The following is a 25,804-nucleotide window of genomic DNA, read 5'->3' as shown; positions in this document are numbered from 1 at the left end:
TTGGGGAACGCCTTCAGCATGACGCGTCTGAAGCCTGTATGGAACTAGTCCAATCTCGATTGGTGTTGCGTCATTACGTCACTCGTGACGTCGCATGTGACGGTGATGCAGAAGCAATAAAGGGACGCCGGATCACAACAGCGTCAGCTTTCTGATCTTCAGCAAGCGTTCTGTGTGACTGTTTTGTCTTATTTGGCGTTGTCTGTCTAACGTACTCACTCAAGCACATATTTAAAAGAAAAATAATGGCGAGTAAGGAGAAACAATTCAGGCAGTGTGCGTCCCCTTTCCCGTGCTATTTGAGCGAGGCTGACACACACTTGTTTGTCTGGGAGTGGAGCATGCATGGGCATGCCTGTGCAAACTGTGATCTAATGCCCCTGAGAACGCTCTGCTTCCACTTGAGCCTGTTCGATGAATCAGGCCAGGCTCGTGCTCCCCGTGGGTCAGGTCCCGCGTCTGTTGAGGCAGCCTGCACACATGGGGATCGCAAATGGAGCTGGCAGATGATGTTGAGACGGCTTCGGCCCTTTCTCAGCATTCAGCAGCCATTGGGTCCTGCACACGGGTCAGAAGCCCGCTCTGCAGTTTCTTTCGCCCATGACGAGGACCCGATACTCTAATTATCTGGCTCCGAGGAGTTAGATATTTTCGCCACATCATTCTCCTGCCTTCGAGGAGCTGCTGGAGGGGCAGTGTAACCAGGGCAGTGGCCAAATTACATATCGATTGGCCAGCAGAAAAGCAAAAAGTAAACTAGATGAGCTCTTCCTGCAAGCCCGGTCACAGCCTTCGCACCGGAGCCTCCCATTTTTTTGGTGTCGAGGTGTCGAGATCGTGGAATAAGGGCTATGGGACGATGCTGCGGGTCGAAGAGACGTTAGCATCATATCTCTCGTCAGACACTGCATCGTCCCTGAGAGCTCCGGCGCTCCCCTCCAATCCCTGCCGTACTACATCAGCCTTGGTGGGGAAAGCATATGTGGCGGCAGGTTGGGCTGGTGCATGCCTGCATACGATGGGGCTTTTGAAGGCATACTAAGCCTAGCGGGGAGGTCGCCCTCGACGACATTAAAGAACTGCGTTGTGCGGCTGAGTTGTCTCTCCATGCTACCAAGGAGATGGCCCGTGCCATCGTCCCCTCCATGTCAGCATGGATAGCAATGGAGAGGCACTTGTGGCTGAACTTGTCGGGCATTGGGAAGAAGGACAGGGCTTTCCTCCTCGATGCCCCACTTTTGCCTTCTGGCCTCTTCGGCGACGCAGTCAACGCTGTCGTCGAAAGGTTTCAAGAACCGAATCGATAGTCAGGCACATTCAAGCAATTAATCACCCGCTCTCGTTCCAGATCTTGTGGGTCTGCTGCCAGGGGGCAGTCCCACGAGGCAGCCACCAGCTCCTCGCACCCGCAGCAGCAGAAGGAGAGTGTTGCCTCTTAAAAGGCCTGGGGCCAGAGGCAACACCCTCAGCCGAAGTCCTCCAAGCCGAAAACAGATCTGAGGACTGTCATTCAGGCGAGGAAGGCTTCGGCTAAGAAGTCCTGACGTAATGCGCAGGCCTCTGAGGGCGCCTATCCAAAATATAACATCCCAAGGTCAGTCTCGAGAGACTGGTCCCCCTAGTAAAATATCTAGACACCTGGAAGGGTCTTCGAAATATATCTCAGTGGGTCCTGCGCACAGTGGAAAAGGGGTACAGAATTCAGTTCGAGTATCGTCCACCGAAATTCAGCAGGGTTGTGCACACGCTTGTCAGCCCCGAGCAGGGTCGAGTCATGGAACAAGAAGTTCAGTCCCTCAGCAAAGGAAGCCATAGAGCAGGTTCCTCCTCAGGAGAGGGAAGCCGGGTTCTACAGCCGGTACTTCATAGTTCCCAAAAAGGATGGGGGGTTACGTCCTATAATAGATATTGAGCCGGTCTCTGAGGAGATTCAGGTTCAAAATGCTAACCATACCTATTATCGTGAGTCAGATCAGGTCCGAGGACTGGTTTTTCACGGTAGATCTAAAGGACGCGTACTTCCACATATCCATCCTTCCCCATATCCATCCTTCCCCATCACAGGAAGTTTCTGAGGTTTGCTTTTGGGGGAAAAGCGTATCAATATAGAGTTCTTCCATTCAGCCAAGCACTGACACCTCGCACCTTCACGAAATGCATGGATGCAGCTCTAGCTCCACTGAGACTTCAGGGCATTCGCATTCTCAACTAAATCGACGACTGGCTCATTCTGGCACAGTCTGAGGAGATGGCTGTTCAACATAGAGATGTTGTTCTGAACCATCTGAGGTGCTTGGGGTTGAGACTCAATGTCAAGAAGAGTTCACTAATTCCTCTACAGAGAACGATAGTCCTGGGGGTAGTGTGGGATTCAGTTATGATGCGGGCACAGTTGTCTCCTGCTCGTATAAACACCATCTTGACCACATTCACGAGTATCATGCTAGGCCAGGCCATCACTCTCAAACATTTTTAAAGGGTTCTGGGTCTTCTGGCAGCAGCATCCAACGTGATACATTTTGGCCTGTTGTATATGAGGGCCCTGCAGTGGTGTCTCAGGACCAGAGGGTTTTCCCCGAGGGGGAACCCATATCGCACGATCAAAGTAACGCGCAGATGCCTTCATTCTTTGGTCATGTGGAACAAACCACGGTTCCTGTCCCAGGGCCCTCCCAGTACAGTGTCAAAGAAAAATAGTGACCATGGATGTGTCCCTCACAGGCTTGGGAGCGGTCATGGAGGGCCGCTATACCAGGGGTCTTTGGAAGGACCACCATCTTTCGTGGCACATCAATTGCCTGGAGATGTTGGCAGTATTTCTGGCTCTCAGACATTTTCTTCCGGACCTCAGAGGCCATCATGTTTTAGTCCGAACAGACAATACGACGGTGGTCTCATATATAAATCGACAGGGGGACCTGAGATTGCGCCTTCTAAGCAGTCAGGGACCTGCAGGCGCTATCCGTTCGGCCCTCTTGCCTCAAGTTTGCTCCTGGCAGAGTGAGAGCTATTCTCCATCCTAGACCCGGCTTTGTGCCTATGGTGCCGATAAATGTGGCACGGTCTATAATTCTACAGGTATTTCATCCTCCACCGCATGTGTCAGATGATCAAGCTCGATACGGTACTGAAGCTCTGTGTCAGTCACATTATTTTACACAGTCGTAACCCGAGACGTTTTTCTCAGTTGCTTTGGCACATTTTTCTTATTCTCTGAACTGTAAGTTCGATTGTCACAACTGTTTGCTGGAACATCAGAACTCTATTGCGTTTCTGCAAAACATATTAACTTACCCAAAAGTTGTCATTACAGGTTACAGTACTGCAGTGTGTGAGGCCACGCAAGGGCCAGAATATACTACTAATAGACTGGAAATAAGGCCCTGTTTACACGATGGGAAAACGCAGATATTTCCCTGCGTTTTGGCCTGTCATTTACACGAAAACGCAGTTTTTATCCAAGAAAACGATTATTTCTAAAAACTCCGGCCAAAGTGGAGATTTCTGAAAACGCCAGTTATGTGTTGCCGTGTCAACTGGGAGAAACAGGGTTTTAGGTTCTCAAACGTCACATTATGCGCCAAAAAATGCTTACGTCATGTGAGCCCTATGTTTATGCGTCATTGCGCCCTATGTTTAGAGTTTGTTTGGCTACTATTTGATCATGGATGCTGTTAAGGTGGTACTCATTTTTACTTTTGTGCAAACGTTTTTGGCCTGTTTGCATTTGCTTCGCTGTCTGTCCACACAAACGAAAACGAAACTGGAAGTCGCTCGTGCTATTCGTTGTTGTCAATTTTGAGGATTCTGATTGGCTTGCATGGCTTTATCCTTCTCCCTACACTGCCGCCCATAGGTTTGGCATAATTATGATGTTGCTCGACAGCGTATTTATGCGGGTTGATGTTAAAGGGATAGTTCACCCAAAAATTAAAATTTTATCATTGTTTACTCACCCTCAAGTTGTTCCAAACCTGTATGAGTTTCTTTGTTCTGCTGAACACAAAGGATGATATTTGGAAGAACGTTTGTAATCAACAGATCTCGGTCCCCATTGACTTCCATAGTAGGAAAAAAATATACTATGGTAGTCAATGGGGACCAAGATCTGTTTGGTTACAAACATTCTTCCAAATATCTTCCTTTGTGTTCAGCAGAACAAAGAAACTCATACAGGTTTGGAACAACTTGAGGGTGAGTAAAAAATGCTAGAATTTTCATTTTTGGGTGAACTATCCCTTTAACGACAACGTTTTTGAAAACGATGTTGTGTGCACAATGTTATTTTTGAAAACGGAGGGGGAGAAATATTTGTTTCTCTAAATACCCGGCTATGTGTAAATGTGGCCTAAAACGAAACTGCAAAAGAGTCATATCATTGTCAGGGTTCCACCAGATCTGCACACTCCGCCCACTCGTTCACTCTCCCCGGAATACTGATTCACCACACCTGCACCTTATCTTATATCAGCAAGAGATTCCTGCCAGCAGGTTTTTTCCAGTGTAGGTTAAATGAGTCAGATCACAGAGGGTGCTTCTCAATTCTTATTTGTGCATCCTCGTTTCCTCTCCTCGCTTCCTTTCCTCGCGTCTCAGCTCCGCCCCCTGTAGGATGCGAGGGAAGGCTGCAAGGAAAAGACGCGAGGACGGAGGGATCGAATGAAAGCTTTTTTTATACATTGGAATCCTTGATCACTCGAGCGTCACTTCATCGCGTCATCAGCAGCGCTCAGAGGATCTGCCCTCATGTTGTTGAAATTTGTTTATTTAAGAAATTCATAATAAATAATAATAAAGAAAGATACCCTGTTGAAATATGTGAGATGTGTGGTTTATATAAACTGCAAAAGTAAAGTATAAATCAAAATTATTGTGACCGATGTGAAGGGGGAGGAGAATTTATACGTGCGTCACGTTTTAGTCGATAAAACTCTTCCGCATAGGATACACCTGTGTATCCTCGCTCATGACTCCTCTGGAAGCCTCCTCACTCCTCGATCCTCGACTCCTCGCAGTGCAATTAGAGAATTGAGATGTCCTTCAAGATGGCTGTGCTCGATCGGTTTCCGGGTCATAGGATGGAGGACGGAGGAGAGAGGAGACGAGGAGGGATATTGAGAAGCACCCAAAGACTCTAACCTTTTGTCTTTGATGGCTCTTGGAGCCAAAGTCCCAGCTCCAGACGTTGAATGGTTGGGCTGATTGGATTAGCATATATGCGTTTGAATAGTTATGCTGATTGGATTGAGACTGGTAACACGCTGGAGTCTAGGGGGGTTCCTTAACCTGTATACTTCATTTGCATGCTTTGTTTGAATTTGTCTCCACCTCCAGAAGTCCCTCCTCCTAAAATGCCTATAAGATACCATGTACACTTACTTTAGATTAGACTGTTGGAAGAACTGCAGCAACGCAACGTGAAGTTCTCAATAAAGAATAACTTCTGTTTGAACGCGATCCCAACGTCTCCTGGTCTTGCTTCGATGAAGGAATAAAGTTTCCAACACCGGCCAACGAGGGGCTATCAGACGGATAGATCATTCGTTTTCTCTTACTCTGTCCAGGGTGGGAGAAATTAGACTCAGCGGTGGGAATGCATAGCAACACGTTTGGCCACAAATGTTCCAGTGCATCCACACCCAAAGGCACATTTTCATCCCTGAAAGGGAAACATACAGCGGACACTTTGCGTTTGCCTGCAAGGCGAAGAGATCTACGGCAGCCCTGCCGCACATCCCCAAAGTTGATTCTGGATCCCAGATTCATGAGATGAGACGTGAGCATCTCTGTGTCCCATTCCGCACACTCCCGTGAGTGAGCACATACCAGAAAATCGTCCAGATAAGCAGATATTCTGAGCTCATTTTGTCTCAGCACTGATAACGCTGCCTCTCCGCACCTGCTGAACCCGTGCAGAGTTAGGCTGAGCCTGAATGGAAGAATAAAAAAAAAAATTGTACACTTTGCTCTGAAAGGAAAAACTGATATATTTCCTGTGTGCAGGACAGATGCTTATATGAAAATAAGCATCCTTGAGATCACCCCTGCAGATTGTGCGAGCGAGAGCTTTGTACGCACTAATGCAACTCTTTACTTTGGAATTGACAACAACAGCACTGGCACGTCTTCAAAATACAGAACGCTGGCGAGAATGCTCAAGTCAGCCAAAAAAAAATTTAGTCAATTACTTCGTTTTTAAAATAGTGGCCGTTTTGATAGAAGATCATGTTACTTGTTTATAAGGTGTCACACAATTTTGCCAGTTATCTTTCTAGGATGCTGGCATTTTATAATCCATCTTGAGATAATGGCAACAGAGTTCTCATGTCAGAACCAAACTTTGGAATGAACTCCCACTTTCTGTAAAGTCACTACTGAAATTTAAGGCCATGTTAAAAGCACATCTTTTAAGACTTCCTGGACATCTTCATGATGGGTGTTTGATCATTACCTTGTCTATGTTTTTTTGTTGTTTCTCTGTACTATTATTTGTTTAGTTATTGTGAACCACTTTGGGCAACAGCTGCTGCAATATAAAAATGAAACTCTTCAGGCAAATTAATCAAATAAAGAGACTTAAAGTATGAGATTTATTTGTTAAACAGGAAAAACATCCCATACATCAACGGTAAAATCAACTCCGTTAACTGCATGCATGGCCACATTCTTTATGGCTAGGAGGATCCCCCCTTAGGGCCAGGACATTGGCCATCAGGGTGAGATTTTTGGCAGTTTTCAGCACATACTGCAGGCTTCACTGGTTCGGCCACAGGCTTCACTACAGGCTCTGGAGGACCCCCCTTAGGGCCAGGACATTGGCCATCAGGGTGAGATTTTTGGCAGTTTTGAGCACATACTGCAGGCTTCACTACAGGCTCTGAAGGACCCCCCTTAGGGCCAGGACATTGGCCATCAGGGTGAGTTTTTTGGCAGTTTTCAGCACATACTGCAGGCTTCACTGGAGGCTTTGCTGGTTCGGCCGCAGGCTTCACTACAGGCTCTGGATAACCCCCCTTAGGGCCAGGACATTGGCCATCAGGGTGAGTTTTTTGGCAGTTTTCAGCACATACTGCAAACTTTGCTGGTTCAGCTGCAGGCTTCACTGCATGGATTCAGATAGTCAGCGTTAGTCAGTCCATTTTGCAACATTCAGTCTTAGATGTACAGCACAAAACACGCAAAGCATGAACAGAAAGAATTGTATTTTAAGTCATTCATCTATTAAATTTGTAAAGCAATCCTGTGCTGGAAAATGTGCTATCAGCTCTATACGTTTGACACGGTGAACGATAAAATAAATCCAACTGAAATAACGAGAAGGCTGACTCAAACACTAATAGAACACATACCTGTAAATGGAGCCATACACTGACGTCCACATCCATTGCTGCAGCATTTCTCATGTTTCGGACAGTCACTATCATAGGAACACAACGGAACACAATTTCGTCCTCCAGATTTTGTGCTTGGACACTGTCCTGGCTTTTCTGTGATACAGACACATGACAAATGAAGAAAGTGGTCAAAGATCAGAGTAGGTTTTACAAGAAAATACTAGTTCAGTCTTTCTACATTTATCTGCTTCAAGTCAAGTAGAAATACTATTTATAACTAAACTGACAATTAGTTTCAAAGACAAAGAGTGCCATTACAACCAACCCCACTACTGGTAAGGTGTGTTATAGAAGCACAATGCAGAAAGAAGACATCCATCAATATGTTGTTCATAAGTTTAATATTACAACTAATTGTACTGAACATCATATTTTGTAAGGCATTTATTTATGCATTTCTTCAGGCAGTGTAATGAAGCTAAAAGATCTTCTCACCTATGACTCCAGCGTGGTTTATGCTCAAACATGCAGACAGACACAATAAAACAACACTCAACGAGCAGTATCCTTGAGCTGTCATCCTCTCAACTTGTGATCTCACAATCAACTCCACTGGAAAACACGCTGAATTAGTCAGTCAGTAGGGACAGTGAGACACACAAAACTACACCGAAAACATGTGCTGCTGAATCCCTTAACATAAATTGCTATCCAAAGATTTATAGAACCAAGGAAGTCTGGGTAACTCCAACCCTGATGAAACTCACCTGCGTGTAGCTTTCTAGTAGCCTAATCTTGAAGACCTTGATTAGCTTGTTCAGGTGTGTTTGATTAGGTTTGGAGGAGTGGAGCACTGCGGTCACGCCATATGACATAATTAGAAGATTGACTGTTTCTATGGGAACACTATCAATGACAAAATGGTCACATGGTATATATATATATTAATGATGACCAGATAGAATTTAGACTGAAACATTTTTTATTGAGTTAACAATAGGGGAATACAGAGCCATAAAAACACTTTAATCTATAAAACAATGAAATACTTTTTTTTTAAATCAAAATCATACAAATAGAACATAAGTTATCTTTTTCAACAGCCTGTATGTCTTAACAGCTTTACAATTGTCCTCTATTGAGGTTAGGGAATTGTAAAATATCTTTAAAGCTACTGTATTAAAGTTCTTCAGTCAAGAGTAGTGAGTGATTTTATCTTTTGTTGTTTCATTAACATAGGGATAGTTCAGCTAAAAATGAAAATTCTGTCATCATTTACTCACTCTCAAGTTGTTTTAAACCTGATATTTATGTTGAACATAAAAGTTTTTGAAGAATGCGGCCAACAGTTGCTGGTACTCAATGACTTATAATTATTTATTTTTTCTTCGTACTATGGAAGTCATTGGGGACCAGCAACTGTTAATACCCACATTCTTCAAAATATCTTCTTTTGAGTTAAGCACAAGAAGTAAATTAATACAGGCTTGGAACAACATGAGAGTGAGTAAATCATGACAAATTATTTTGGGGTGATCTAGCCCTTTAAGGACAAGCGACAGCATGTTTACTAGGTGCTGTCACTTTGAGATTTTCTCTCAACTGTTTTCGTCCTGTTTTGTGTGTATTTGGGAGTATTAGCACAATCAGCCGCGAAAGATAAAGTCTTTGCCGCTTTTTTTAAAGGGTGGGTGAAACACTCAGTTTCAGTCAATCTCATGTTAATCTTGAGTACCTATAGAGTAGTATTGCATACTTCATATCTCCAAAAAGTCTTTAGTTTTATTATATTTATAAAAGAAAGATAGGCTGTACCGAGTCTTTCCGGAAAAAAACGAGCGGCTGGAGGCGTGCCGTGTGGGCGGAAGATTCACGAGCGCCGTGTTTACTTGCTGTGCTTACGCGCCGATAGCTAACAACACATAGACATTTGAAGCAGTTTTACTCACCGCCAACGCACGACCGTGAACCTTTATCGTTGGGACTGCTCCATCCTTAAGCATTAGACGATCTGCAAATCCGGCGTCGAACTGGGCCTTGTTTATAAAACAATCATCATCGAAATGCAAGGGAACAAACAAGAACACTTGCACAACTCCATTGATGCCCTGGAAAAACAAACTCCATCCACTGGTCCCTTAACGCTGGGTTCTTTGGGAAATCTGTGCAGGGTTGTCTTGCCCTGGCAACTTCCCTAAAGCCGAGCACAGCACTTTGATGGGTGTAACGTTACTGCTTTCGCTCTCTCGCTCTGGTCTGGCCCCATCTGAAGTCACACATGCCCATACTCGAAAAAAACTTTCCGAAACTTGTGACAAACCGGAAGGAGTATTTTTGGCACAGAAATACTCCATCAAACGAACTTAATTTTTGAAACTTTGTCCATGCTTAGCATGGGAATCCAACTCTTTAACAGTGTAAAAAACTCAGTATGCATGAAATAGCATTTCACCCCCCCTTTAAAAGTTTGGCGCTGACAGTGCGCGCGCGCTTCGGGTGTACGCACTCAGAATAAGAGAATCATGTCAGAACAGAACGCCACTGAAATGTTTACCCGGAAAAGCTTTAAAGCCCAAGCAAATAATGATCTTTTGGGATTGTGAATAAGTGCAGTGTCCTGTGAGTGTAACTCTACCACTGCATTAACATGTGATGTGAATGTACGTTGAGTTTTACAGTATTGGGACTAAGGCGCCAGAACTGTAGCTGATAGAATGTGCGCTGTAGCACGATACTACCATATTTCTTCAAAAGCAGATCGTGGAGACATTAAATCATCCACGATCAAAAATCATGATATCGCATAAGCACAAGTATAAAACTGTAAGAATTGAGAAATTAGGAGATGCCGGACAGTCTGGATGAAGAGTGACCAGACCCTGAGAGGACAAAGGACCTCTTTGGAAATTAACATTTGAACTCCCCCTCGTGCACTATTGAGACGAAAGTCTCACCTCAGAGTCATCCTAATCTACATCTCTTTCCCTCATCCCCCCTCTCCTTCTCCCCCATGCGAAGATCACCAAAAACTCACCCAAGAATATATGGTTTAATGTGAATGATTATCACCAAGTATTTTTCATGTTTGGTATCATTTGAAATGTCACAGTGCGACTGGTACAAATGTTTCATTTCCATCCATCCATCCATCCATCTTCTTCCACTTATCCGGGGCCGGGTCGCGGGGGCAGCAGTCTAAGCAGGGATGCCCAGACTTCCCTCTCCCTAGACACTTCCTCCAGCTCTTCCGGGGAGACACCGAGGCGTTCCCAGGCCAGCCGGGAGACATAGTCCCTCCAGCGTGTCCTAGATCTTCCCCGGGGTCTCCTCCCGGTGGGACATGCCCGGAACACCTTCCTGGGAAGGCGTCCAGGAGGCATCCGGAAAAGATGCCCGAGCCACCTCAGCTGGCCCCTCTCGATGTGGAGGAGCAGCGGCTCTACTCTGAGCTCCTCCCGAGTGACCGAGCTTCTCACCCTATCTCTAAGGGATCGCCCAGTCACCCTGCGGAGAAAGCTCATTTCGGCCGCCTGTATCCGGGATCTTGTCCTTTCGGTCATGACCCACAGCTCATGACCATAGGTGAGAGTAGGAACGTAGATTGACTGGTAAATCGAGAGCTTCGCCTTGCGGCTCAGCTCTTTCTTCACCACGACAGACCGGTACAGCGACCGCATTACTGCAGAAGCTGCACCGATCCGTCTGTCAAACTCCCGTTCCATCCTTCCCTCACTCGTGAACAAGAGCCCAAGATACTTGAACTCCTCCACTTGAGGCAGGAACTCTCCACCAACCTGAACCACCCTTTTCCGACTGAGAACCATGGCCTCGGATTTGGAGGTGCTGATTCTCATCCCAGCCGCTTTACACTCGGCTGCAAACTACAAAGAGTAAAAAAATGTGTACACTTCGCTCTGAAAGGAAAAACTGATATACTTCACAGTGCGCTGAATAGATGCTTATATTAAAGTAAGCATCCTTGAGATCGCCCCTGCAGATTGTGCGAGCGAGAGCTTTGTACGCACTACTGCAACTCTTTACTTTGGAATTGATAACAAAGCATTGGCACGTCTTCAAAGTACTGAATGCTGGAGTCAATTACTCCGTTTTAAAAATAGTTGCTGTTTCGATAGAATTATCTCTAAGATCATGTTACTTGTTTATAAGGTGTCACAATTTTGCCAGTTCTTATGGTGCGTTCTATTATTTATATTCATTCTGCACACCATGTGAGTAACACATTTAAACAATCTACATTTAAAATTGGAGATGTTGTATTGATTCATGATTATAAACAACTCAAGCATATGTGGAAGATGGGACAGATTGACGAGACTTTCATGGGAAGAGACGGTAAAATCAGATCATGTGCTGTCCGATTGCCGTCTGGATTTGTGTTTAGGAGACCTGTAATAATAATTAATAATTCATTACATTTATATAGCGCTTTTCTAGGTACTCAAAGCGCTTTACATGAAAGGGGGAATCTCCTCAACCACCACCAATGTGCAGCATCCACTTGGATGATGCGACGGCAGCCATATTGCGCCAGAACGCCCACCACACACCAGCTTACTGGTGGAGAGGAGACTTACTGTACAAGTACTCGTAAGGAGACTTACTGTACAATTACTCTACCCATTAGAAGTGGATGAACATTGACTAACGACAAGTTCATCGGTCCGGAGTATGTTATGGCTATATTGCATGTCCCTAACAATTGTCGTTGCAGCTTATTTAGCTCTACAAATTCTCGTCGGAATCTTTCCTTGTACTTAACACCAGCACCAGCACCAGGAGGACCAGCACCAGCACCAGCACCAGGAGCACCAGCACCAGCAGTACCAGTACCAGCACCAGCACCAGGAGCACCAGCAGCAGCAGCAGCAGCAGCAGCAGTACCAGTACCAGCACCAGCACCAGCACCAGCACCAGGAGCACCAGCAGCAGCAGTACCAGCACCAGGAGCACCAGCACCAGCAGCAGCAGCAGCAGCAGTACCAGCACCAGCACCAGGAGCAGCAGCAGCAGCAGCAGCAGCAGCAGCAGCAGTACCAGCACCAGGAGCACCAGCAGCAGCACGAAGGCGGCGAGACAGAGAGGATACGTTTTTGGACTTGATCAGAGAAGACATGCAACTACAGAGGGTGGCAGAGGCGAGGAGAGCACAGGAGAGTAGGGAGAGGATGGACAGGCTGTTTTCTCTTCTTGAGAGAATGATTGAAAAATATATATTTTTTTCTATATATTCTTGATTCACTTTTTTCACTTATTTTTTAAAAGGAAAGAAAATCCTGTACATTATTTATTTTTATGCAACTTTAAATGTGTAAATAAAAGAGAATGAATTGTTCTGGACATAATTTCATATTTTCTACATTAAACAAATTCTTCTGAAAATCATTTGTTCTATAGGCTACATAAAAGTACATTTTCCAACTATTTACAACATACATTAAACATATCAAAATCAACATAAACATTTAAATTTACATTACATAAAATAAGAAAAAATGATGTAGACTTGTACTGAGCTGAGCAGGGAGACCCTGGTGGTACTGCTGGACCGGGATGGGCTGCCACAATAGAGACCCGGGTAAGGCCTCTCTGCTGGTGGGACATCATCTGGGATGGTCTCCAGAGTGTTCGAGTGGATATTTCCACTATCTACTAAGTTGTCAACCAACAGGTTTGCAGGGCTGACTCAATCGACAGCTGCCATGTCACTGAGATTTTTTTCAGAAAGAGTATATTTCTCTATTACTGCATTACTGCATATGTTGCATTTTACTTCTGAATATTTTTAAGATTGTTACATTTAAACTATATACAGTATATAGCCATTAATGGTCAATGCATATTGCAGTATATTGAAAAAAATATAAGCACTAGTTTCCCATTTATGGAAATGTATTATGTAATATATTGCATTATGTTTTGCAGTATATTTTCATATATTTTTGTTCTGTAAGGGCGTGCAAATTGTAGCCTCTTTTTCCTATTTGTAGTGGAGATGAGTGGTACCCGGTGGGGTCTTCTGCTGTTGTAGCCCATCCGCCTCAAGGTTGTGCGTGTTGTGGCTTCACAAATGCTTTGCTGCATACCTCGGTTGTAACGAGTGGTTATTTCAGTCAAAGTTGCTCTTCTATCAGCTTGAATCAGTCGGCCCATTCTCCTCTGACCTCTAGCATCAACAAGGCATTTTCGCCCACAGGACTGCCGCATACTGGATGTTTTTCCCTTTTTACACCATTCTTTGTAAACCCTAGAAATGGTTGTGCGTGAAAATCCCAGTAACTGAGCAGATTGTGAAATACTCAGACCGGCCCGTCTGGCACCAACAACCATGCCACGCTCAAAATTGCTTAAATCACCTTTCTTTCCCATTCTGACATTCAGTTTGGAGTTCAGGAGATTGTCTTGACCAGGACCACACCCCTAAATGCATTGAAGCAACTGCCATGTGATTGGTTGATTAGATAATTGCATTAATGAGAAATTGAACAGGTGTATAAAATCCCTGTCGAACTCTTATTTGTAATTATTCTGTGACATCACATGTGGGCGGAGTCAGGGGCATGAACGAACAAGTTTATATATGCCGCTGTAACGAGACATCATTGTTTGTTTGATGTGTGTGCGTTCTTGACAACGTAAGTTTCCATTAATATACTTTAGATGAACATGTATGTGTATAAGTAGACATATGTATGTTTATCCAATGCTATATTGTTGTTTTGTCGTGATATTTATGCATGTGCTAAGAATAGAGTTTCGATTAACAGACATTGACAAATAGACGATCACATTCTGTGTTTATTGCAGATGCATATATTAACCATGCTGATATTGGTCGCTGGAATATTTGTGTGATGTTATCATTTAGTATTCTATTTACTGTTTGAGGGTATTGTTTAAGTGATTTATCACGAGTAGGCCCATTTGATCTTGTTTAGCACCAAATTTGGTGACTCTGTTCTATTACTGGAGCAAGAGCTCCGCCTAGTGGTTATTAGTTTAATTTCATTTAATACTGCAATTTCCAATTCAGTGTTTCTTTATTACTGCAATATATATTTGCCAGCATTGTATTTAAATATTTGATACGTTTATTTAATTTATTTATTGTTATTCATTTATTTCAGAAACCACACACAATCACACTCATAAACCTACAAACAACTTGTGGATTTATTGGAATAAATCAATGCTTGGGAACTGGAGCTGTCATGAACTTCTTTGCTTACAAACCTTCTGATCGAGGTTGAGGATTAGATGTTTACAAACCAGTACATTTATGCACATACATCTTTAACAAAGTGGTCCTTCGAGCCGGATGTAACATCTTATCCTCATGGCAGCATCTCGGGATTATATTGAAGAACATCAGAGTCTCCGTCCTAGCAGGATCCGACGAATTCCTGGACATCTGGAGGACTTTGTGCTTACTTCCCAACCACGGCAGCTTGTTTCACCCCCCTTGCAAGAGGATTCACGCCATATGCATATTAGTGAGACTTTTTCTGCTCCAGATGTGGACTATCGAACTTCAACTCCTGATAGACTTTGGACTGAGCAGTACACTGAGACTACAAGGTTACGTAGAGTTGAGGAGTGTGTTTGGAATGTTCAAGAACAACTCAAAGAACTACAAACCACATTACAAATGTCTTTAGAGCAAGGCAAAGGTTCACCACGCATGCATCAAGATGTATTAAACTCTCATGCCACAGGTGCTGGACATCAAAGGTCAGTCCTTCACTCAGGCAGTCAGCAGCAATCCATCCAGCAACGTAGTGCCAGCTTGCCTTTTCTCTATGCAGACACAAGACCAGGTACACAAAGCCCTGATAATCTTGGAATATCAAGGTACTCTTCTCAAATGACACCTGCACACTCAACCACAGGTTTACCTCAGCCACAAAGTCAATCTCCAGTCCACCTGCCACCAGAGTTATTACCTCAGGCTCAACAGCCCTTGTCTCGTCCAGCATCTGTCCCTGTTACAGAGCGTCATGTAGCACAACATGAGCCAAGGCCCACGTCTGCTCCAGCAGGTATGATACATCAGCCATATATTCATCAACAACCTGGAGATCTTCAGCAGAGATTTCAGTCACAAGTCCAGTCCTTCGGACAACGATGCATACCCCCAATGACGTCTACGTCTACGGTGTACCGAACTGTACCACCTGTTTATGCACTTCCTATGACCTCTGTGCAGAGTAATACTGTACATCCCAATTATGTACGACCACAGATCACACAGTCATTACCAACATTTGCTCATGCACAGCCTCCGATGTTTCAGTACTCAGAACCTCCCCCACTGCAATCTGTGAATTACTCAGATCCATACACACAGGGCTATCAGCCTACCAGACCCCCAGAAGCAATACTTCAGCAACAGCCATATTCTGCAGCATTCTCTTCCACTGTACAGCCAGCAGTTCAAGTTCCAAGCATGTTGGATATGGCTATCGCATCCTCTTATGGAATACCTAAGCCTAAACTCATTAATTTCACAACTGGGAAGGAGAGCGACTTTGCTCTGTTAAAAAAGGGACTTGATGGCATTCTTGGCCCACATATTCATTTGACAGAGGATTATAAATTTCAAGTTTTACTTGACCATCTCAGATTTCCAGCTGCCTTCCAAATAGCAAAGAGATACATGTATGATCCTATGCCTTATACTCGAGCCATGCAAGCTTTGCAACATCGCTATGGGCAGCCCCGACAACTGGTACAGGGAGAAATTGGCAACATTCTCCACACACCTCCATTGAAACCAGGGGATGCTCAAGGTTTTGAGGACTTTGCTTTATCAGTTAGCACTTTGGTTGGTCTCCTCAATACATTGGAGGGGCCTTCCAAGACTGAACTTATGTGTGGTTCCCATGTCGATAGATTGCTCACCAAGCTCACATCCTCTCATAGAGATAGTTTCGTTGAATACTGTATAGCCAAGGGCATTCTCCAGAATGGCACTGATAGAACCTACACTCTTCCTGAGTTTGCAGAATGGCTAGAGAAAAAATCACAAGCGCTTCAGATATCGAGGAGAGCCGCAGAGATCTACAGTGCAGATAGACCTCGCTTTGAGAATAGAGAACAAAAACCACCAAGGCCACCAAAGGTACAATCCACAATCTACTATGGCATGGAACATACGAAAGAGAAGCCTTCTGCCTCCTCAACATCATCTTTCCAGACAAAGGTCAAGAAACGTGAAAGTTTTAAGCCGTACTGCCCCTTCTGCAAATGTCAACAGCATTACCTCAATTCTTGTCCTGAATTTGGCAAATTAAATGTTGCACAAATAACAACATGGATAAAGGACAACAACAGATGCTGGAGGTGTGGTAGAGGACATGAGCCTTCAAACTGCACCCTGAAAAAGCCATGCTCCAATTGCGGTGAACAACATTTGTCAGTTCTCCATGAAATTGCATCCAACTTCAATAAGAGCGTCCTTACTGTGAACACAGTACCTAGCACAGTTTACCTTGATCAGGTTACTCATTCTGGCCGTGTCATGTTGAAAGTGGTCCAGGTCAGACTCCATAGCAAAGGGAGAATATTGGACACGTATGCCATTCTAGATGATGGGTCTGAAAGGACCATAATTCTTCCCACAGCAGTGCATTACCTTGATCTGGATAAGGCAGATGAATCACTTGCCCTCAGAACAATTAGACAAGAGGTAGTAGAGATCCAGGGTGCATCAGTCTCATTTGAAGTGTCTGCCTCTGTGAATCCGAGCATTCGTCACAAGATACACACTGCTTTTACAGCACAAGAGTTAAACATTGCCAAGCAATCCTGCCCTGTAGAGATTCTAAAGCACAAGTTTGTACATCTGAGAGATGTTCCTATTTTACCTTTCAAAGAGGTACAGCCCATGCTTCTTATCGGTTCCGATTACCCACAACTCATCACACCGATAGATCCAGTACTTATGGGCCCATTAGGCAGTCCTGTGGCAGTTAGTACACGTTTGGGCTGGGCCATCCAGGGTCCAACTACATTCCTAGATCAGCCATTGGAGACTACCTGTTTGAACATCTCGCTGTTCCATGCTCCTACACAAGATCTGTCTCATCATGTTGAAAAGTTATGGCAATTAGACATACTTCCTTTTCAGTCTATGAAAGACATTACACGATCTAAGCAAGACAGAGATGCTCTTCAGATGCTGGAAATGAAAACGAAGAGAGTTGAAGTGGATGGAGTCTCTCGCTATGCAACTCCTCTTCTTCGCAGAGGTAGCGCAAAGGTCTTGCATGCAGGTCCAGAATCAGTCATGGCTCTTTTAAGGGCCACTGAGCGTCGTTTGAATCAAAATTCTGAGCTAGCAGATGTCTACAATAAGGAAATCCACAAACTGGAGCAAGCAGGATATGCAATAAAACTCACTCCTGAAGAGGCTAAAGGTACAAAAGAGTCTTGGTTTATTCCTCACCACCTCGTGCATCACAATAACAAAGCTAGGGTTGTGTTTAACTGTTCTTATCAGTTCCACCAAGCTTCTCTGAATGATCAGTTACTTCCAGGACCTACGTTGGGTCCATCTTTACTGGGAGTTCTTCTCAGATTCCGACAATATCCTGTGGCCATCAGTGGTGACATTCGTTCAATGTTTCACCAAGTGCGCCTACTTCCAGAGGATCAGCCATTGGTGCGCTTCTTGTGGAGAGATCTGGAAAGGGATAGGAGTCCTGACATCTATGAGTGGCGTGTTCTGCCATTCGGAACCACAAGTAGTCCATGTTGTGCCATCTATGCCCTCCAGCGCCATGCCTTGGACCATCGCAACGGCAATGAAGAGGTGGCAGACTCAGTATTGAAATCCTTCTATGTGGATAACTGTTTGCAGTCCCTTCCCACAGTCTATGAAGCCAAACAGCTGATAGACAAAATGAGAGCTGTGCTATCAGCTGGGGGGTTTGAAATAAGACAATGGGCCAGTAACTACCCAGAGGTAATTGCTCATCTACCAACTGAGGCGCGATCGGAAAGCTGTGAGTTATGGCTGACCGTGAACAAAACAGACCCACAAGAATCGACACTCGGGCTCTCTTGGCACTGTCCCTCTGACAAGCTTGGCTATCGAAACAGGCCACTATCAACAGAGGAGCCTACCATGCGCAATATTTATAGAGTGCTGGCTTCTCAATATGACCCTCTTGGGTATATTTTGCCTTATACCACCCGGGCAAAAATACTTATTCAAGCTCTATGGATAAACAAAAGAGGCTGGGATGACTGCATTGAAGATGAGATGCTCAACAAATGGCAAGAGTGGACCGATGAGCTGCAGTATCTTCCTATGGTAGGCATGCCAAGGTGCTATTTTCCAGTTTGTCCAGAACCTGACGATGACAAGATCGAATTGCACGTGTTCTGTGATGCCTCTGAACGGGCTTACGGTTCAGTAGCATATCTGCGTCTACAGGACAAGGATGGAGGAATTCATACCTCATTTGTTATGGCCAGATCCCGTGTTGCACCAAAAAAGCAACTATCGATGCCCAGACTGGAACTGTGTGGTGCCCTTACCGGAGCCCAACTGGCTAAACTCCTCTTAACTGAAATTACTCTACCCATTCATAACACTGTTTTCTGGACAGACTCAACCACAGTTCTCACTTGGATCAAATCTGAATCCTGTCATTTCAAAGTGTTTGTTGGCACACGGATTGCCGAAATACAGGAGTTGACCAGTTCAGAGAACTGGAGATATGTGAACTCCAAACTAAACCCTGCTGATGATATTACAAGAGGGAAATCTCTTTATGATCTCTCTCATGCATGTCAGTGGAATCAAGGCCCTCAGTTCCTACAAGAGTCAACAGAAAACTGGCCAACACAACCTACCTTACAGTCAACTGATGAGAATGAGTTAAGAAAATCATTTTTCTGTGCTCATGTTGCCATACTTCAGTCCTCGCTACCAGATCCAAAGCAGCACACAACATGGGCAGACTTAGTCCAAGCTACCTACCAGTCTGAACACGGGACAGCCTCACCCCCAATGTCAGCTTCACAGCGTGTTGACACTGAACTGCTTCTTCTGAGACAAGCCCAGCGGGATAGTTTCCCTGATGAAGTCCATGCACTTCAGAATGCTAAGGTCATACGTGCCAACAGTAGGTTAAGTAATTTGTCACCTGAATATGATCAAACCATGGGATTAATTCGGGTAGGAGGTCGTCTTCGCAAAGCTGAGAAACTTGAGATTGATACTTTACATCCTCTTGTACTGGCACCTGATCACCCTATCACTAAACTCATAATACAAGACTACGACAACCGACTGCTTCATCCTGGTCCTGAACGTGTCTTCGCAGAGATACGAAGAACATATTGGATTATCCGAGGCCGACAAGCTATAAAGAAATATCAACATCAATGCATAGACTGCAGGAAATGGCGCAGTCATCCGGTTAACCCCAAAATGGCTGATCTCCCTGCTGCTCGCCTTCGCTTATACCAGCCTCCTTTCTGGTCAACTGGAGTTGATTGCTTCGGACCATTTACAGTAAAGATAGGCAGGAGACATGAAAAACGCTGGGGAATAATTCTCAAGTGTCTCACTACAAGGTGTATCCACTTAGACCTTCTGCATAATATGGACACTGACTCCTTTCTCATGGCTTTACGTCGTTTCACTGCACGACGAGGCAAACCCTTCGAATTAATATCAGACCAGGGCACAAATTTCAGAGGTGGGAATCGAGAACTTCAAGAAAGTTTCTCTGCACTTGAGCCAGCAATCAAAGAGAAACTAAGTGAACAGAGTATTTCATTTCAGTTTAATCCTCCACATGCACCTCATTTTGGTGGAGCCTGGGAGCGTGAAATTCGCTCCGTAAAATCCTGTCTTCAAGTAGTACTTAAAGACCAAATTGTATCTGACGAAGTACTGTCTACTGTTCTTGTTGAAGTGGAGGGAATACTAAATTCTAAACCACTTGGTTATGTATCATCTGAGATATCAGACGCAGACCCAGTTACTCCAAATCTCTTGCTCATGGGGCGGCGGGATGCCTCCCTCCCCCAAGTGGTTTATGGCACAAGAGAATTGATTGGAAAGAGGAAATGGCGACATAGCCAAGTCATAGCTGACCAGTTCTGGAAGCAGTTCATTCAGAACTACTTGCCAAGTCTACAACCCCGTGCGAAGTGGCGGAAGCCTACACCAAATCTAACAGTGGGACAAGTAGTTATGGTTATGGATTCCCAATTGCCCAGATCCCTCTGGCCAGTAGGCAGAGTAAACCAAGTTGTTCCCAGCAGCGATGGAACAATAAGAGTGGCGAAAGTAACTGTTGGAAACCGCATTTACAGTCGCCCTGTTTCTAAACTTATTGTGCTACCAGAGATGCCCACTGATACCCATGGCACATAGCTTCAAAGAACAGGGACCTTTATTTGATTTCTAATTTGCTGCACAAATTAGGGGGCGGCTGTATAAAATCCCTGTCGAACTCTTATTTTTAATTATTCTGTGACATCACATGTGGGCGGAGTCAGGGGCATGAACGAACAAGTTTATATCTGCCGCTGTAACGAGACATCATTGTTTGTTTGATGTGTGTGCGTTCTTGACAACGTAAGTTTCCATTAATATACTTTAGATGAACATGTATGTGTATAAGTAGACATATGTATGTTTATTCAATGCTATATTGTTGTTTTGTCGTGATATTTATGCATGTGCTAAGAATAGAGTTTCGATTAACAGACATTGACAAATAGACGATCACATTCTGTGTTTATTGCAGATGCATATATTAACCATGCTGATATTGGTCGCTGGAATATTTGTGTGATGTTATCATTTAGTATTCTATTTACTGTTTGAGGGTATTGTTTAAGTGATTTATCACGAGTAGGCCCATTTGATCTTGTTTAGCACCAAATTTGGTGACTCTGTTCTATTACTGGAGCAAGAGCTCCGCCTAGTGGTTATTAGTTTAATTTCATTTAATACTGCAATTTCCAATTCAGTGTTTCTTTATTACTGCAATATATATTTGCCAGCATTGTATTTAAATATTTGATACGTTTATTTAATTTATTTATTGTTATTCATTTATTTCAGAAACCACACACAATCACACTCATAAACCTACAAACAACTTGTGGATTTATTGGAATAAATCAATGCTTGGGAACTGGAGCTGTCATGAACTTCTTTGCTTACAAACCTTCTGATCGAGGTTGAGGATTAGATGTTTACAAACCAGTACATCTATGCACATACATCTTTAACAACAGGTGTTCCTAATAATCCTTTAGGTGAGTGTACTTTTGTGTAGTTTAATGTAAGACAATGCATCATATTGTAAAAGAACATAATTTTGTAGTGTTGCCGTCCTGTGAGGGAAAAAAAAGTACTTCTCACATCTTAGGTTACTTCACATTTGTACGTGAATACTTAACGAAGTATGTAGTTCCGAAAATTAAAGTAACAAAATGTAGGCCTATTGTCACAATATTAACAAATTGTTGCTAACTACAGCTGCGTCCCATATCAAAGGGCTCATCTGAAGCGCTCGGACCGGTCTAGCCTACGGAGGAATTATTCTTGTCGCCTGGCAACTGTGACAGCTGCCGATGACGAGCAGGAGTAACGTTTGCACTGGACTTTTTTATATTAAACTGAGTTTTATATTCAAACAGGGTTGAAAACCTGTATGTTCACCATGGTCCATTTGTGTACATAATAAAAAGAATACACTAGCCTACAAAATCGCATTGAGGTAAGATATAAGTGACCATTTGAACCTTTGAAAGAAAAAAAAAAAAACATTCACACGACAAGGATAGCTCAAACAAAGTGGATTGAAGGAGGGTGGATTTATTTACAAGGTGACAAAACCCAGTGAAGGATTAGGGTGGGTGCTCCGGTGAAGTGCGTGCTCTCTTCCTTGTGGTGCAGCGAGTCTGGGCTGTGCTCCTGAGAGGCTGATTCGTGTTTCTTACACGAATACGCTTCACTTCAGAAGACCTTTATTAACCCCCACGATCCGTGTTGAGCACTTTAACCATGAATAGAGGGTTTTCACCTACGTCACGATTTGGTCAGTTACCCGGATGCACGGCCATATTGGAGGTACTCAGATGTAAACAACAGCATGGATTGCACTGTTTATGTACTACTGAACACATTGTTACACTAATTTCTGATGTCTAAACCACGGGAACAACACATGGAAGCTGCGAAATCATATAGAGAAGGACTTAAAGCAGGAAAGAGCTCAACATTTTGACAAACTTAAGGTAATATGTGGTAAAGATCTGAACGAGCTAGCTTCTCCAACTAGTCCTTACTTCTATTTTGACATTGGCTACGTTCAGATTGTCAGTCCAAAAAAAAAGCACATGAAATCCGTTTCAAGCTACATCCATATGTGGTTTAATATCCTATTCAAATCACATATCAGGAAATCCACCAGTCTGAACGCTCTTTCGCGTGGTTTATGTGACTTTCTCACGCCACGTAAAATGTAAACATCAGACGTTGTTATAGGGAACATGCTGAAAGTCGCTGCCGAAACAAGGCTGTGTTGTTGCAAAGTGCCGGACAAGCAGAAAATTATTATTTTTGAAAAGTATTTTGAAACCGGCGCGGAAAAAGAGTTGTGCATACAGTAACCTACCAGCCTCCTACAGTTCTGCAGCTCGAGACGCAGTAGTCCAGCGCAGCCGGCTACACATCTCCATATTGTAAAATTTAAATAAGAAAACATTTATATTGCAAATGCAAACCCCTCCATCAACGCAACACCATTGCCGTGTTGTCAAAGAGCTGCGTGGACACACAAATCGGACCTGAACAGTTGCAATACAGTGTGGACATCATTTTAGATCATATTCCAATCGGATACAAAGATAATGGGATTGACAGTGTGTATGTACCCATAGTTAACTATTTTACGTCAAAATTTTAGCCATAGTTAACGCTTCATTTACACATGTGGCTGATGCTGTGCCTCTCTCAACCACAAACGCCATCTTTCATCAGTTTTTTGCACTCTTCTCTTTAACTTTCGGCAGTCTATAGAACTATAAATGTTTTTTCTCGGTGCGACCGATGAGTACAGACCAAACCTTGACCATTTTTCAGAAGCAATAATCAGCCAAATTTGCGAGTCCGTTCAGTTCAATGGCACTGTTTACGTTCAGTGCCTCCAAAATGGCCGACTTCCGGATTGATGACGCGTCGTGAAAACCCTCTATAGATGTGCTATAATGTACTTCCAAAGTCAAATAGCCATTCAGTCTCAAGCTTGGAAGAGCCAGGACATTTTTTTATATAACTCTGATTGTATTCGTCTGAAAGAAGAATGTCATATACACCTAGGATGGCTTCAGGGTGAGTAAATCATGGGCTAATTTTCATTTTTTGGTGAACTATCCCTTTAAAAATGCCAACGTGCAGTGCCCTTAAAACAGCCACCATGAAGTCTCATGAGCAGTTTTGAATCCACATGATCACATGTTTTACAGTTTTTTTTATATACAATTTGGGACTTAAAAGTTCAAAGAATAAACAATTTATTAATTTACTAACAATATAGAAATACCTTATAGAGTAAATAACATTCACAATGCAATGCTCAAAATATTTTATTTTTTTAAATAATATTTTTCAACACATTACAGCACAGCAAACATTGCCTGAGTCAAAGTGGGAAAACTGAATAATAAAAAAATCAAGAATGATAACACAATTTATACCATGGGCTGTTTAAATACTCGATTCTGATTGGCTGGAAGGTGTGCAGTAAAACCGTTTAATGCACAGGTAGTTCCAGTCAGTTTGATTACAGTTCGAAATTAATCCGCTACATTGGTAACCATAGTAACACAGATACACTTGCAAGCAGAGTGAGAGACGCATATGAAAACGTTTAGGTAGGCTAAATGGATGATTTTTGAATATCGTTTAATTTGTATCAGTGTTGCCTGTCATTCATAAATAATTGTAATAAATCCATTAAAGAATCATTAAGTTAGCTATATGCTTAAGCAATGAGGGGACTGTAGCTGCTAGACTTTAAAGAAGAGATCGACGCACACAGGTAACTCGCGCACGCATCTCTCTCTCTCTCTCTGTTCCTTCTCCTTCAGTTCTCTGTCTCTCTCTTTTAATAATGAATTTAAATAAATGAATTCATTCAAATAAAAGCAATCCGATGGCTCTACTTTATTTAAAGCGGACGGAGTGCAAGAACTGACGAGCCTTAACTTAAGAAATAACCGTCATTTTTACACGTCTGTTAAAAAATTACACTGTAAACATCAGTTACAGCTTTAACTTATTTTTAACTTGGCAAATAACCAAGGTATAAGCGGGATAATCCACGGCTAGCCATGCATTAAAGAATTTTATTGCACTTCATAGAGGCAACCACCCTCCGCTTCGCGTCGGGTGGTTCTTCGCCTCTACGTCGTGCATTAAAATCCTTTAATGCATGGCTAGCCGTGGATTATCCCTTACATAAGTAGATATGATGATGATAATAATAATAATAATAATAATAATACATTTTATTTCTGATGCGCTTTTCTAAAATCCAAAGCGCTACAGACAGTAAAAGAAAATAAAGTACAAGAGTAATACAAAAATAATCATTTCAGTACAACACAGTAATATACTAATCATGACAGTCTATATAAGCAATTTTAAAAAGATGAGTTTTTAACAACTTCTTGAAACTGGCTAATGTGGGACCATTTCTAACAATAAGAGAAAGTGCATTTCATAACCTGGGTGCAGCAACAGATAAAGCTCTCTCCCCCATAGATTTTAATCTACTGGGAGGCTGCTGAAGAGTAAGTGAATCAGTAGACCGAAGGGAACGGGAAGGCGCGTACAGGCTGACTAAGTCACAGATATAAGAAAGGGCTATGTGCATAGCTTTGTACGTTAGTGTAAGAGTTTTAAAAGCAATACACGACTGAACAGGAAGCCAATGCAAGCTATAAAGCATGCCTGTAATGTGCTGACGTGGTGAAGTGTATGTAAGCACACTGAGATAATGGAATGCAGATTTTGTAATACATGATGTTTTATAAACAAAGTTCGGGAGGAGCACGTTCAAATAATCAATCAATCAACCAATCTATCAATCATCTCATCAAACAATTACCATGTCTACCCTATCAGCATGAGAGGAAGCATATTTATATTCACTCTGTCAACTCACCTAACTTCCTTGACAGTTTCAGCATCCCTCCACCCCCCCGACTCCTCACCCTTGGCTTGTTCTTTCACAGCCAGGAATACGGGGGAGTACTCTGGGTTCGGGCCGAATACCGAGCCCGGAGCCCTCTCCTCGGACAGCACGCCAAATACGCATTTATTCTATCTGACTTATTTGTAAGTGTGAACTAGTGAATCTTAATATGTGAGTCTAGTGTTAGGTGAGCGATCACACCAAGATCACACCAAG

At 43.3% G+C, this 25,804-nt stretch overlaps 2 protein-coding genes across 2 annotated transcripts; one reads left to right on the top strand and one right to left on the bottom strand.

The window, feature by feature from the left end:
- Positions 1-6,571: 6,571 nt before the first annotated feature.
- On the bottom strand, positions 6,572-8,099 carry LOC311304184 (uncharacterized protein). Its single transcript, XM_084431059.1, has 3 exons — positions 7,830-8,099; positions 7,350-7,487; positions 6,572-7,102 (listed from the first exon to the last, which is right to left on the bottom strand). The coding sequence occupies exons 1-3, from the start codon at positions 7,912-7,914 to the stop codon at positions 6,675-6,677; spliced, it is 651 nt and encodes a 216-aa protein (XP_084287185.1). The 5' UTR covers positions 7,915-8,099; the 3' UTR covers positions 6,572-6,674.
- Positions 8,100-14,688: 6,589 nt separating this feature from the next.
- Positions 14,689-21,517, top strand: LOC311303339 (uncharacterized protein; the record flags this gene model as incomplete). Its single annotated transcript, XM_084429765.1, has 2 exons — positions 14,689-20,952; positions 21,445-21,517. The coding sequence occupies one exon, from the start codon at positions 14,689-14,691 to the stop codon at positions 20,746-20,748; it is 6,060 nt and encodes a 2,019-aa protein (XP_084285891.1). The 3' UTR covers positions 20,749-20,952; positions 21,445-21,517.
- Positions 21,518-25,804: the final 4,287 nt, after the last annotated feature.

This window comes from Rutilus rutilus (assembly GCF_951802725.1).
Source record: "Rutilus rutilus genome assembly, chromosome: 14".
Taxonomy (NCBI): domain Eukaryota; kingdom Metazoa; phylum Chordata; class Actinopteri; order Cypriniformes; family Leuciscidae; genus Rutilus; species Rutilus rutilus.
This window is presented reverse-complemented; position numbering and strand designations above follow the sequence as displayed.